We start from the raw sequence: 14992 nt of genomic DNA on the forward strand, positions 1-14992 counted from the left end.
CTCGGAAATTCAGACGCCTGGTTCCTCCTGGAGGGCGTCAGGGACCTTCTGTAAAGTGCCCCTCTGCTCAGTCGAGGACTGATGCAGCTCCTCTCAAGACGAGTGGCTGCTCAGTACTTCTGTGTCCAGAGACTTTCCTGGTGCTTCTGTACAGCCATTGTCAACACTGTGCCCATAACCAAAGAAAGGCTTCAGTATCACATTCTCTCCATCCTTCAGGGACCAAGAATTTACCCTTGGCCAACTCAGTGACACAGGACTGGACTGTCCAGTCTACTTTACTATACAGGCATATAAAAGTGCTCCAGGTAGATGACTTGAACTCAGCAAAACCAGGGATGTAAGTAATGAAACATAACGAATGTCACAAGAAGCAGTAGTGGCAATATATTAAGATGCATGGCTGCCTGGACAGCAGAATCAGAGCAAAAAGAAATTCACTGTGCAACTGAGAGGATACAGGGGTGATAATTAAGGATGCTCCATATGGATGTGCAAATAAAAGACTAGCCAATAGAGCCCACACAAGTAACGTAAGACACAAAAGGGACATCCTCACAGAGAATGACAATGCTATGGAATATTTCCATTTTTGAGTGAATATGTGTACACACATCACAATTTAAGTCCTGTTAAACTAAAGGGATCCTAAAATGCACACGATTCATGAAGGAAGCCACACATTGGTCACGCATAGGTCACAGAGCCAAAGTTCTTATCTCCTACGAGAGCCTGCTGTCATCCACATTACGGGGTAAAAACAGTGAGAGTTTTAATCAGACATGACAAGAACTTGGCCAGAGCTTAGGATGGGCATCAGAAGACTTTTAGCTGCATGCTCATGGAAGACTATAAGTGAAAGCCTCACCCCAAGCACATGAGCCTGGACATATTCGCCAGTTCATACATATAATCGATGCATAAGATGCATGCTTTGAGAATGTGTGCCCCTAAAATTTTGGAGGTGTATGATCCAAAATGATGGGGACAGCTCTCTTAAAGTAAGGCCACAAAACATGGGACAATGTCCTTTTCACACACTCCAGAAAAACAACCGTGCATGTGGTCACTTGAGTATGTTCTTGCTTCATCATAATTATGCAAGCTCATGACAGACTAATGAAACCAAATGTACGAGATCATTCCATAAATTTATATTCCTTGGAGATAAGATCAACAACCTCATGAGAAATTGATAGTTGCTTTGCCCTGCTTTTAAATGAATGCACAGGAATAATTTGCAGGTCACACAAAGCAACATGCCAAGCAAAGATAGCATATATTTACATGCCACGCACAGGTTACCTACAAATACTTCCAAAGTTGGGAGGGGAATCTGTATTCTTTAACAACCAAACCTCCAGAGCCACTGTGACCATCGGAAAGCTGAGGTCTGAAAGCTGTGGCCCCACCATGGAGGCCGCAGGAAACTTGCAGAGCCTGAAATACCGCTGTCTGGTCTTTGACAGAAAACCTTGGCAGACCCCTGGTCTGGTCCCCATTTCACACAAATTAGAAATTATGAAATCTGTCTAAAATAGAATTTTATCATTCATCTGCAAAATACTACTTATAACCAAGCCACCTTCTAAGAAGGGCAGATGCTGGCTGAGCCAGGGCCTCACTGTGTTAGGAAGGTCAGCAGTGCCCGTGGGGCAGGGTGCAGAGCTGTGCTGCACTGCATGATGGGATAAAGGACAGTGGACCACGGCAGACAGGAAGGGGTGAGGACAGAGAGAGAGAAGACCAGGGCCCGCACACCAGGGTGGAGATGCAGAGGGAATGGAAGGTGACACCAACGGATCTCACACGGGAGGAGCAGGTTTGTGGAGCCAGGCAAGTAGCAACCAGACTCCAAAACTTCTCTGAAAGCATAGAGGGAACACGAGGCTCTGCGCACGGTGAGTGCCTGGGCAGCCCTGTCTGTTGAGAAGCAACTCGATGGGAGCAAGACCAAACACTGGTAGAGGAAAAGGTCCAAGTTTACTATCATGGGGGCTAAGAAGTGGTCAGGGCTGCTCTTCCCTGTGTGACCGTGTGACCGGCAGGCAGTCCCCAAGGGAATGCAGACGTCACATCAATCACATCCCATCAGGATGCGAAGCAGAGCCCGACTCACTCCTCGGCTTCTGAAAATGTTTCTACTTTTCCACGCTTTCTTTTGCTTCTCTGTTTGTGTAGTGAGTGGTACAGTTTTCGTGTTCCCAGTGAGAAAGCTCTCCAAGGGACATTCAGCACAGGGAGAAAGTCTTACTTCCTGTCCACAGATTCACTTTCCGAAGCATGAAGATGCAGGAATTTAAGGTGACAGTGGGGCTGGGTCTACAGACACAGAGTGCCCGGGCGGGGGCAGCCTTTGGGGTCCGCCTGGCCTCTTTTCCCAGGCCCGAGCTTGCCTGTCTGTGCTGATCTTTCCCCACAGCCCAGCGCAAGGCATTCTGTCATCAGGGCTTCTCAGTCACCCACACTAGGAAACTCGGAAGGTTTGGTCTGCCAAAATGTGGTGACACAGTTCATAGACATTTTATGTAATACTTAGGCCATGTGCCAAAGTTTTGATAAAAAGACGACTTCCTTTTTTTAAAACTGCATTCCTTGTTGCAGAATTTGAATCATGGAAGCTTTCAGACTTCGTTTCAGATGGGAATAATTTTATGACTAGGACATTAGTGATTTCTTTTTTAAAAATCAAAGAAGTGTTTCCTCTTCCGTATCACGTGTTGGCTACAAGTGAGCGCCCAGGAGGCGGCTGTGACACACAGGCACAGGCTAAGAGGAAGTCCTGTGGGAGGAGGGACGCGGAGAAGCTCCGTCAGCAGCGGCTGTGCAGGCGAAGGACCAACGCTCAGCAACGATTCTCTCATCACCACGAACCAACCCTTCTGGAAGATACGTAGGAAATATGGAGAGAGGACCAAGAGACGGAGGAGGGGAGGGAGGCTGGGAGGGGATGGAAGAACTGCAACCAGCTCGCCACGATGGTGTCATCGCTGTGTGCCCAAAACACGGGCTCATAAAACTAAAGGTAACAAAGAAGACATAATAGAAATTTACCTTGATTATCTTATTAAATCTGACAGGCGCAAAATGATTGCATCTCCCTAACTTGCTGAATGGCCACTCTTATCCCACAGGTAGCACAAAAGCTCGGGCCCACACTAGCGTGTGCCAGGCATGAACGGCTCCTCCGAAGCCTTTGTTTCTTGGTGAACTAAACAGGCGAGGTCCTGCGCTCTCAGCCTGGTTCACGTCCAGGGCTGGGCTGTGCACCTCATTGGATGACACCCTCGTCGCAGGCTGCCCCAGTAGGTGCAGAAGCAGTGGACATGCGGGGGAGCCGTCATGCACATCACATGGGCAGGAACGGGAGGTGGCATTAAGTCACGTGACTTCCGCCTTCTCTGAGTGTCTTTTTTTGTAAAAGCCACTCCACGCTGGTAATTCAGTGTGGACACACACACTGGGGCACACAGGAAAGATGAGAAGAAATAGATTCCACAAGTCCTAAAACAATCATCAGTATTTTGCTTTTACTCACAAGTGTGTGTTGCATTTGAGTTAGCCAGTTACTCATGGCAAAGCAGTGCTGACAGCTGTGTACGTACATCTTGCAAGCCCAAGCGATGTCAAACTTTGCCGGTTTTAAGTGCTTTTGTCCAGGGTCTAAGTCTTAGACAACTTTCTGCACACTCCACACAATTTGGTGGGCTCCCTACACATAGTATATATTTCATAAAATTTGGGTAGAATAAATAGACTGCTATGATCACCAGCAAATTCCATCAGTAGTAATCTACAAATATTAATAGGACACTTACTGTGGTGTGGGCTGAGGCTGACCCAAGCTCTGAAGGCTTTTACAGTATTACTGTAATCATGTGAGGCTTCCATCTGTATTGATTATAGCAATTTCATATTCACCCTACAAGAACTGTGTCAGCTGGTGCTGAACCAATATGTTCAATGAATGGGATTGTTCCTCTAGAAGTATCCCCATCAAACTAAACTTGCTCTTAATTATTATAACTATCATAGAGCACACTTATTTTAAGAACTAGTAGTACAAAGGTGGTCCCCTGGAGACCTGAGGCAGGAGAGAATTGTTCTCAAAGTACTGGCTTTAAACACTAGGAAATGCAGACCCCAGAGGAACCCTGATCTTCAGCCTCAGGGCTCCAAGTGCGGTGCTTGGACCACAGGCATCAGAATGTTGCTTTTAAGTTGCAGGTTTCCGGGTCCAGCCACGGGACCCCTCAGACTCACAGGAGAAAGATCCTAGAGCAAGGTACCTTATACACAGATATTACAGTCAGGGGTTGTAAGGAGAACAATTACATACAGGCCGCAGAATTTATATTATTATTTTATGACAGTCATCCAGAGGTAAATACAAGAAATGCAGGAAATCGGTGAATATACTAGCAACCTAGAAAATTCAGCTGAGGGCCTGGGTCCCACAGTGATGTTCTGCATGAGTCCAGGTGAAGACCTAGAGCCTGCCACAATGCCTCCCACGAGTCCAACTGGGGCTCAGAACCCACAATAAGGACTCATACAAGTCTGTTTCATGGATCTGTGCTGGGAAGGCCCTAAAGTCATCAGTGGAAGCTAGAAAATCTGTGCCAGCGGGGTGAAGGAGCTGTGCTGGTAGGTTGAGGGTTCTACACTGGAGCCAAGAAGTGATGCTCAAAATAAGCACTAGGGCTCCCCTGAAAAGTTCTACAGCCATCCTCAGTGACCAGGAGGTCCCAGGCTCCTCTGGTGATGAGAACAGCTGAGTTCGTATCAGGAAGCCAGCATGACAAGCTTCTGGAGATTGAAGAACACACATCTTCCCCTCCAGAACCAGAAGTGATGCTCCAAGTAAGGACCAGAGCTCCCCCTAAGTGAACCCCAGCCACTCTCAGCGACAACAAGGTCCCAAGCTCCTTTGATAACAGCTAAGTTCATATCAGGAAGCCAGCATGACAAGCTTCTGGAGATTGAAGAACATACATCTTCCCTCCAGAACCAGGAAGTGATGCTCCAAGTAAGGACCAGAGCTCCCCCTAAGTGAACCCCAGCCACTCTCAGCAACAACAAGGTCCCGAGCTCCTCTGATAACAGCTGAGTTCATATCAGGAAGCCAGCATGACAAGCTCCTCCAGGAGAACCCACAGCTCCAAACAATAAGACCACTTAGGAGGACCCACAATGCTAACTTTTTTGCTCCACATCTCTTTTTATGCTGGCAACTTTCCTCAGATGGGCTGTCTACAGTCAGCACCATGCTGACTGAATTCAAAACCATCAGTTTTTAACCCACAACATCCTACGCCTGAGGACCGCTTACCAACTTCTAACTAATAAATTACAGAAGGCCTGCTTTCCTCCTGTTCCAGGTAAGGCTGTGGGGTAGATGCAAAGATCTTTCCATAGTAACCAAAATAATTCAGAGTGGTCAGTGACACTCTAATCTCCTGTATACTGTTTCCAATTCCTGTCTCCTAGTAGCCCACAGCACTGACAAAGTTTTTTAGAGGAGGAAGAGAATCCTAAGTTTTAAAACTTAAGCTGTGAATTAGAACACTTGTCCTGCTCAGCTCTGGGAAGGATCCTTATTCCAGCTGGGAATTCTATCTGCACAGAAGCCAAAACACATGCGTTTTACTGGCTGACAGTCACTGAAGGGACAAAAAGCAGGAGGACAGAGCGGCTAGCGACAGGCTCTCTGGTCATGCCCCACTGGCTGGGACATCTCTGGATCCTTCCTTACCTCTCTGAGGGCCTGTTTCCTAAATTAGGGCCACCAGCAGTGCATGGCAAAGGGAGGCTTGGAGATTAAAATGGAACAGTGCACAGGGTGTTTGTCCATCACACGCCACACGCCACATGCCACCTGCTTTGTCACCACTCCTGACACTCTTAGAGGGACACCGTGTCCCCGTGCTACACCCCAAATGCACAGGCAACCGAGCGGGGACTTCGGCAATTCTCCTTCAGAGCTACCCTCAGCTCTCTGCAGGGGAAGGAGCCCATGAGAAAGGCCAGGCACAGCTGCCCCCCGCACGCTGCACCCTCCCTCGGGTCCCACTCGCCCATGGGACTCAGTGAACATGTGCTCAGCTTCCGGGAGCATTCGCTGGGCTCCCGGGTTCACACACACTTAGTGCCTTTCCCTACAACTGCTCGTTTTGTTGTTGTTGTTGCTGTTGGTTTTTTGTTTTGGTTTTTTCCCAAGAAACAGAAGCAAAGGAGCAACGAGAATAAGCCAGGCAGGGAGACGAGGGGGATCATTCTCAGCAACATGTGCCCGCCGCTGACGGCCCTGGCAATCATGGGAGGCAGGGAGGCGGTGCAGACTGCGGTTTAGAACCTTCCCGATGAAGAATGGCTTTCAATACACATGTCACTCTGAGCACAGAGGTGCAGCTGTCACGCTGAAACCAGATGTCCCCTTTGGCCAAGGCCAACAGCCAAGTGCCAAGCACCAGCCAAACCTCCTCTGCCCTTTCCCCTTCCTTCCATCCACTCATCAGGGAAAACATAAACCAGTGGCCAAAGGACCAAATTCAAAAGGATATGGAAGTCTGGGTGTGTGGGTCCCCCAGTTCAGTGCTCACTGCAGGGCAGCTCTGGTGGCAGACATAGAGAGGCCAGCTTTCCACCTTGGTGGGATGGGTTGTGACACAAGGACACTCCCTTTCAGAGCTTATCAACAGGACAGCTCCGGGTTGTTTGCATTCTGTCCTTCCTGACAGACACCTGCAGGGATGTTTCCCCTGGGAAACCTGCAGAGGGAGCTGGTGACCCGGAGAAGCAGCCACCGCTTTCCTCAGACGTGACAGCCTATCACAGAGTGGACGGGTCAAACCCACTAGGCACAAGAGTGGGCTGGTGGTTGGTGGAGACAGGCGCTCTAGGGATGGAAGCTTTCGTAACTACAGCTAAGAAAGGTTTAGGTCACCTGGGAAAGAGCACCGATGTGACCTTTACTTACTGAAATTGCCCCCTGTGTTCTCAACTAGTCTACATCCTGCGGGTGAGACCACAGATATGATTCCTCCTTGTAGCTTCATCAGCAAGCACAGCGATTTTTTTAAAAACTAAAACAAATATGGTAAAAGGGAAACAAGCCAACTCCCATGTATTTGAGATACTGAAAAGAAATAACCAACGATCAAAAGGTCTTAAAATTGAGACCATGAAGTACCTCCCTAGATGAGGTGAGCTCATGATGTGGTCCTGCCAACTGAAGCCCACTGCCCCAGCTGTCCAGATAACACAGTAAGGCAATGTGGGCCCCCACGAAGATGCCGAACCCCCCAGCATCCAAGCGAGGGGATTTAGAGTAATTTACCTCCCTTGGTCCATGTGGACCATTCAGAAGGACAACAACACAGACTTCTTGAAAACTCTCAAGTTACACAGCCCAGCAAGGAAGAAAATGGACACTAAGCCATCATCTACAAAGATATTTTGCACAAAGTATATTTACAAAGTAGCTACCAGTGAGGAAAAGCTGGTCCCCAGCTAGCCATTAACACAAGCCTATTCCTTCCCTTGCTCCCCAGCGGGTCTGGAGGACACTCCCTTCTCCAAAGCAGAGCTTCATGGGGTACAGTCACCCACAAAGGCCTCCAGAGCGAGCATCCTGCATCCCTGCATGGTGGGCATCTCCTTCACCAGGCTGGCCCCACCAGGGCTCCCTGCCCCCACCGCATTCCTTCTGGGCCCAGAACCAGATCACATGCCCTGTCTGGGAACTATACAGATAATTGTAATCTATGAGCTTCCTGCACCTGCACCTCCAGCATTTGAAATTGGGTTATTTCTCAAGTATCAGGCCCATTCTGTTTCTGCAATGTACCAGGGGTACATTGGGGTACATCAAAGAACAAAACACAGATCCCCACCTTCACGGAGCTTATGTTCTAGGGTTGTGTTTTCGAGACTCTACACTGAAAAAAATATGACCAGTTTCTCAGACCCTGCCTCTCCTGCTCTTGGTCTTCTCAGTCAGTATGGTGGCTAAGCTTAACTGCATCAACTTTACGGGCTTGGGGGCCACCCCGGGGATTAGCACAGCATAGTCTGGGTGGGTCATGGAGGCCCAGCTCTGGACCGCCCATCTGGTTCCTCACCCCTTCCTCTCTAGTGCTGTCCCCTGCTCTGTGCCTGGCTGCCATGAACTAAGCAATGTTATTCTACCCGTCCCTTCCACCGAGAGGCTCCTCCCTTGGAGCCAGCCACGGACTGAATCCCCTGAAATTAAATTAAACCTCTGCTCCTTTAAGTGTCACGCACCATGCCAACTGATTAACACAGTTTACGGTGTCAGCACTTATCCACTGGCTTCTCTTCCATTTCAGCCCCACAAGGAACTGGTCCTGTCGGGTTACCTCTAATTATCTCCCGGCTCCACACCCTTGGGTCTCTTTGGCCCTGGACTGGAACCCCTGCCTGGAACTCCTCTCTTCCATGCGGCCACCACACTGCTTTCCGAATTGCTGTTCTGAGCGAGCGGCTCCCAGCTGTGACCATTCCCCACGGCTCCCTGCTACCCGGCTCAGACCCCACTGTCTGACCACAGACCCTCACCAACGTCTGTGTGCCAAGTCACCATCGTGCCCTGTTGTGCCGCAGCCCTTCCTCCTCTCCTGGCCTGCGACATCCCCACTCGTCCTTTAAGGACCAGATCACAAGACATCTTTTCCTGGAGGACTGCCTGTACGCTTGGAGCTGCCTTCTCCTCTTGAGTATACTCTGATCTTGTGCGATCTATCTCCTGTCTTCCTCCCCCTCCAGCCTGAGGGGCGGCTGAGGTCAAGGACCATACTATTCAGCTGGGACCTTCCCTCCACAGCTCCCCAGGCCCATGTGCACGGACAGAAGCCGCTCAGATAGGCAGCTGTACATTTTTGGTAACCTGGCACTAGACCTGAAAGCTCTTGCTCACTAGTGGGGTCCCCGGTCCACTGGGAAGAGTTCTTTCTCTGGGGACAGCAGGTATCACATGAAGTAAGGTCATCACTCACCTCACTCCTGGAAGCCACGGCCCGGTGCAGAGGGGTCAGCCACATGTTGTCCTTGGCATTGACACGAGCTCCTGGAACCAAACAGCACAGGTTTTTAAGCTTTTGAAAAAGGCTGCAAAAGGGTAAAAGGGAGCTAGTTTAAGGCACTGACTAAAAGGAAATAGCAAATCACAAAACTTACACTATCTTTGTCTTTAACTGAAGAACAATTACCACCAACAGCATGAACCACAGAAAACAAGAACAGAGTTCCTAAAACAATGAGAGAGAGAGAGAGAGAGACAGAGACAGAGACACAGAGACAGAGACAGAGACACAGAGACAGGCAGAGAACGAACTACCCCCTCCAACCCCATTCTGATGTCACTGCTTTGAGGTGGCGTTGGGCACAAGGGTTCTTCAGATGCATCTAAGCACCCCAGGCAGTGTCGAGAGCCTGATTAATCAAGGTTAAAATCATTCCAAAGCTGTTTCCACCGAGGCCCGCGTTCTAAGTGGCTTCAATCCTGTTGCTCAATATGGAGCACCCTGAAATGCCATTTGCATAGTGTGGGTGTGCAAACGGCAGGTATCACTGGCCCCAGAGCAGAAAGCCATGGGCCAAATGCTTGGAGGAAGATAAACTCACTCTTACAAGGACAGCAGGACCCTCAGTCAGTGGACCCAGAGCCAAACTCTGATTTCGGCACCACTGGTCCTATGAATTCATGTCGCATCCCTCTGTAGCTATGACTCAGATTTCAGAGGGAATGAGAGGCGTATCATTTGTCCTATGAAGTGGGAGCGAGCCAAGCAGTTTACAAACACAAATGCCACCATCTAGACCTTGTACAAACCAGAATCTTTCTGAGAACAACACTTGCATGCTAAAGAACACGGGATAAGGAAACCCATGTGATTAACACAGAAAAACTACTAAATTTTAAAACAAATTTATCACTACTAAAAACAAATTCCAGATGTCCTCTCTCTATCCTGATTCCAAAAGAGACAGCCAGGAAGGTATTCAAAGCCCACCTTTCCGGCTTAGAAATAAACAGAATTTACCCCCTTAGGCCCTTGCATTTCCTGTTTCTGCATTCTGAAAACTCACCTTCCCACTATTGTAAAGCCTTTGCTTGGGTCATAAATGTGTACGTGTTGAAATTTCCCGTCTCTCTAGGAAGCCAAGTGTCTGGCGGGTACTAGTTCCTATTTAGGCTGTTTCTTGGGTACTCATGTCCCAAACACACTTGAGGCTTCACGCAGTCCTGAAGGGCTGGATTCAGGCCCGATATTCATAGTCCTTTTGCCAAAGTACACGTTGTGCTTTGCATTTTTTGGTACACTCAAAAAGCTGATGCAAGACGACAGCCAAATGGCAAGACACATGTGGAAAGATCTGCTTCATCAGGGAGCAGCGACAGAGAGCAACACTACAGACCATTTCACACCACCAAAGTGGCGCAAAGGATAAAATGTGACAATGCCCAGAGTTGGCCTGGGTTTGGAACCATGGGCAGGCTTACGTGAGGTTAGCAGGAGTGTGATCGGGTAAAGCCCCTCTGAAGGAGATGAGAAGGCGTCAGCCTAGAGCGCTGATGATGTGCATGCCATCACCTCACCCTTCCACCGCATCACACACCCCAGCTAAACTGACACACGGGAAAGAATGTCACTGCACATGCTCACAGGGGCAGGAAACTGGGCTCTCCCTGCTGGTAAGGGGAAATGCATTCCTGGCAGGTGTGCACAGTGCAAGGCGACATGGTCACAAACGGCCTGAAGTTCTACGTACAAATAGAAGCGCCTAGAAGTATAATGGTGAGGGAACAAATCAAATTGCAGGACACCTAAGATGTAACAGCAGCTATATAATGCTTTCACAAAAAATCTTTTTAGATACATTGTTTGTGGATGTACAGGCATCAAATGAAAATAAAACCATGGCCCAGGAGGACACATACCAGTTCTGGGCAGCGCTTGCTTCTGAGGAGGAAGGGGTGGGAGAAGAGATGAACCAAACACACTCAGAGGGCTATGAAGATGGCCCTTCCCTTACAAGGGGCAGGCCGCGTGGGCTGCAGAGTCTCCCCGAGGCTCCTGCCAGGCCAGCCACCTCGAGGCATCTGCTGGCCTTGGCTGTCCAGGCTGATGGGAGGGGACACGTCAGGTCAGGGCTGCACTGCTTGCTGCTCCTCCTGCCTTCACGTCGCTCTCTGTCTTCCCTCTCCACGAACCACCAGGGACCCAGCCGGCACAGAGGCCAGGTGAGCACACCCACGAAAAGGCCCTGCGGGGACTGCAGGAGAGAGGAGCGCTCCACCCTGGGGCCCTGCTGTCCTCTAGCACACACTTAGGGCCAAAGCGCTGCACCTGAGGGGCTGCCTCAGCAGCCAGCCACTGGGGGCCTGCGGAGGGCAGGTGCATGTGAGCTGCGTGGCACACACAGGGTGCAGCCAGTGCTCCGGCCGTGGTGAGTTCTCCTCCTTCTCATTTTTCCTCTCTTCCTCTCCTCCTCCTCTTTCCTCTTCCTCCTTGTTCTCTTTCTTGCTCTTTCCTCATTTCTGTCTTTTTGGTGTGTGCATTAAAATACTCTAAAACATCTTTCTACAGAAAATAAGTCCAAGTGACTGTCCAGACTAAGGTTAGGCCATGAGTTCAGTGTGGAAGTTTCCAGGTGCTCTTACATCTTCATATTGAAATATAGGCCCAAGAACATCCAGAGAACTAAATTAGGTCAGCGCAATATTGTTTGTATATTTAAAGTATTGGACAATAATTTTATAAAACATAGCACTGTTTTCATGCAAATTGTTTGCTATTGCACTAATGTGCTGAATTCCTTTGTTTTAATTAACATGCATGTCATGCCTACATTGGCACAGAATGCGTTAGTTCCTTTTAATCATAAAACATGTTCAAAAATAGATGTGTTTTTTGACATTTCCTCTATCAATGGTGTTTTATTTCCAAAATTTCTCTATCCAAACAATGACTAAATAATGAAAATCCACAAAACGGCTTCTGCAGATGTGTGAGTAATTACCAAGGAGCAACAATTTTAGAAGGACCTGTATGTCACAGGTAGAGTACACTTTTGGTTTGCTGTTATTGTGGGACGGGGGACTGAGCCAAGGACTTTCTCACTGAGCTACATCCCCAGCCACTTTTTAAATTGAGATAGAGTTTCCCAGATCAGTCTCAAACTTGGATTTCTCCTGCATCAGTTTTCAGGGTGTTAGATACATAGAGGTACCACCACCTCCTGTTGTATTGGGCTTTCACACATGCCTTCGACCTCCAAAGAGTGCTAATTTATAAGCTCACCATGTATAAGACGGCTTAGATTCCCCGCATTATCACACTTGATATCACAAGGCAATTAAGTAAGACTTGGAATCAATAATACAATATTATGCACTTGAAAATCCATCGAGAGGGTAAATGGGTCTCGTACTGTGCTCTCACCCCCACAACCAAGGGAGACAAGGAGGCTCTGGAGATGGTAGATCTGTCACTTGGTAGTACTGGTTTCATGACAGAAGGCACATCTCCAAATTTATCCGTCTGTGCGTCCCACATATCCCACCAGTATGTGCAGTAACTGTGTATCGCTTCCACTCAAATGAAGCAGTTTAAGAAGTAAATACAGATGTCAGAGGGGAAGCAATGGCCGCTCAGTTCTGTGTTTTCCTAAGAATAAGATTGGGCATCTCCCACGGGTTTGTTTACCACCCATTTGTAATTCACTTTCTGAGAATTACTTGTTCAGATTCTTTGCTAACTTCCCCCATTCTCCTATTTTGTAATTTGTACGCTCCCATTATTATTCCTTTTACTATCTTATATAATCAGAACATTCTTGTTCCTATGTAGATCCACATGTGATTTTCAGTATTAAAAATCTTCCAACGAGGACACTGGGCCCAAGTTTGCAGAGCCCCTATGTGATATGTCTGGGGTGCAAGGGTATCAGCACTCCTGGGGTGCAGCCTCAGAGCTGACGTACATAGAAGCAAAAAGACGGACCAAAAGGAAACAGGGAGAATTTTAGCATGAAAATTGCACCTCTTAAGAAAAACTGCAGCTTCAGGGAAACAAAAGCTGTACTGTGCGGAGCCCTTGAAGCTGGAGACTGATCACAGGTGTGGGGCTAGAGCAAGGCCAGCCCTGAAAACACAGAGCCCAGAACAGGCCAGGCAAACAAGCTGCTCCAGCTCCACGAAGGCCAGGGGCCCGGGCCAGCCAGGAGGAGGAGCTGCTAGGCAGCGGGTGACACTGATGTCCTCCTCCTGAGAGCTGCAGTGGTGGGGCAGCTCCTTCCCCACGAGGAGAGTAAAGGCTCCCCCCAACCTCTTTTATTTTTTCATTCTTATTTATCATTTCATCCTTCACCCCAAGTACCTCAAGAGAAGCATGGATCATGGCACTTTTTTTTCCCTTCCAGGAAAAGTTGCTAAGGTCTTAAGGACCCTGTGCCCTGCACTTGGGGTCAGCCCTTTGCCCCGTACCCTGTGCCCTGCACCTGGGGACAGCCCTTTGCCCCGTCCCCTGTGCCCTGCACCTGGGGACAGCCCTTTGCCCCGTCCCCTGTGCCCTGCACCTGGGGTCAGCCCTTTGCCCCGTCCCCTGTGCCCTGCACCTGGGGTCAGCCCTTTGCCCCGTCCCCTGTGCCCTGCACCTGGGGTCAGCCCTTTGCCCCGTCCCCTGTGCCCTGCACCTGGGGTCAGCCCTTTGCCCCGTCCCCTGTGCCCTGCACCTGGGGACAGCCCTTTGCCCCGTCCCCTGTGCCCTGCACCTGGGGTCAGCCCTTTGCCCCGTCCCCTGTGCCCTGCACCTGGGGACAGCCCTTTGCCCCGTCCCCTGTGCCCTGCACCTGGGGACAGCCCTTTGCCCCGTCCCCTGTGCCCTGCACCTGGGGACAGCCCTTTGCCCCGTCCCCTGTGCCCTGCACCTGGGGACAGCCCTTTGCCTCGTCCCCTGTGCCCTGCACCTGGGGTCAGCCCTTTGCCCCGTCCCCTGTGCCCTGCACCTGGGGTCAGCCCTTTGCCCCGTCCCCTGTGCCCTGCACCTGGGGACAGCCCTTTGACCCGTCCCCTGTGTCCTGCACCTGGGGTCAGCCCTTTGCCCAGTCCCCTGTGCCCTGCACCTGGGGACAGCCCTTTGCCCCGTCCCCTGTGCCCTGCACCTGGGGACAGCCCTTTGCCCCGTCCCCTGTGCCCTGCACCTGGGGTCAGCCCTTTGCCCCGTCCCCTGTGCCCTGCACCTGGGGTCAGCCCTTTGCCCCGTCCCCTGTGCCCTGCACCTCGGGACAGCCCTTTGACCCGTCCCCTGTGTCCTGCACCTGGGGTCAGCCCTTTGACCCGTCCCCTGTGCCCTGCACCTGGGGACAGCCCTTTGACCCGTCCCCTGTGCCCTGCACCTGGGGTCAGCCCTTTGCCCCGTCCCCTGTGCCCTGCACCTGGGGTCAGCCCTTTGCCCCGTCCCCTGTGCCCTGCACCTGGGGTCAGCCCTTTGCCCCGTCCCCTGTGCCCTGCACCTGGGGACAGCCCTTTGCCCCGTCCCCTGTGCCCTGCGCTTGGGGACAGCCCTTTGCCCCGTCCCCTGTGTCCTGCATTTGGGGTCAGCCCTTTGCCCCGTCCCCTGTGCCCTGCACTTGGGGACAACCCTTTGCCCCGTCCCCTGTGCCCTGCACCTGGGGTCAGCCCTTTGCCCTGTCCCCTGTGCCCTGCACCTGGGGACAGCCCTTTGCCCCGTCCCCTGTGCCCTGCACCTGGGGTCAGCCCTTTGCCCCGTCCCCTGTGCCCTGCACCTGGGGTCAGCCCTTTGCCCCGTCCCCTGTGCCCTGCACCTGGGGACAGCCCTTTGACCCGTCCCCTGTGTCCTGCACCTGGGGTCAGCCCTTTGCCCCGTCCCCTGTGCCCTGCACCTGGGGTCAGCCCTTTGCCCCGTCCCCTGTGCCCTGCACCTCGGGACAGCCCTTTGACCCGTCC

At 50.8% G+C, this 14992-nt stretch overlaps 1 protein-coding gene across 12 annotated transcripts in view; it reads right to left on the minus strand.

Moving 5' to 3' along the window:
- Ankrd44 (ankyrin repeat domain 44) overlaps window positions 1-14992 on the minus strand; it is a 233877-nt gene that overhangs the window by 98655 nt on the left and 120230 nt on the right. For all 12 annotated transcript variants that reach the window (XM_063259488.1, XM_063259498.1, XM_063259494.1 and 9 more), the window contains one exon: window positions 9018-9088. In XM_063259488.1, coding sequence (XP_063115558.1) covers window positions 9018-9088 — 71 coding nt within the window. The remainder of the gene's footprint in view (window positions 1-9017; window positions 9089-14992) is intronic.

Source organism: Cavia porcellus, unplaced genomic scaffold (assembly GCF_034190915.1).
Source record: "Cavia porcellus strain 051 isolate PalLab524CR breed Dunkin Hartley unplaced genomic scaffold, mCavPor4.1 scaffold_12, whole genome shotgun sequence".
Lineage (NCBI taxonomy): Eukaryota > Metazoa > Chordata > Mammalia > Rodentia > Caviidae > Cavia > Cavia porcellus.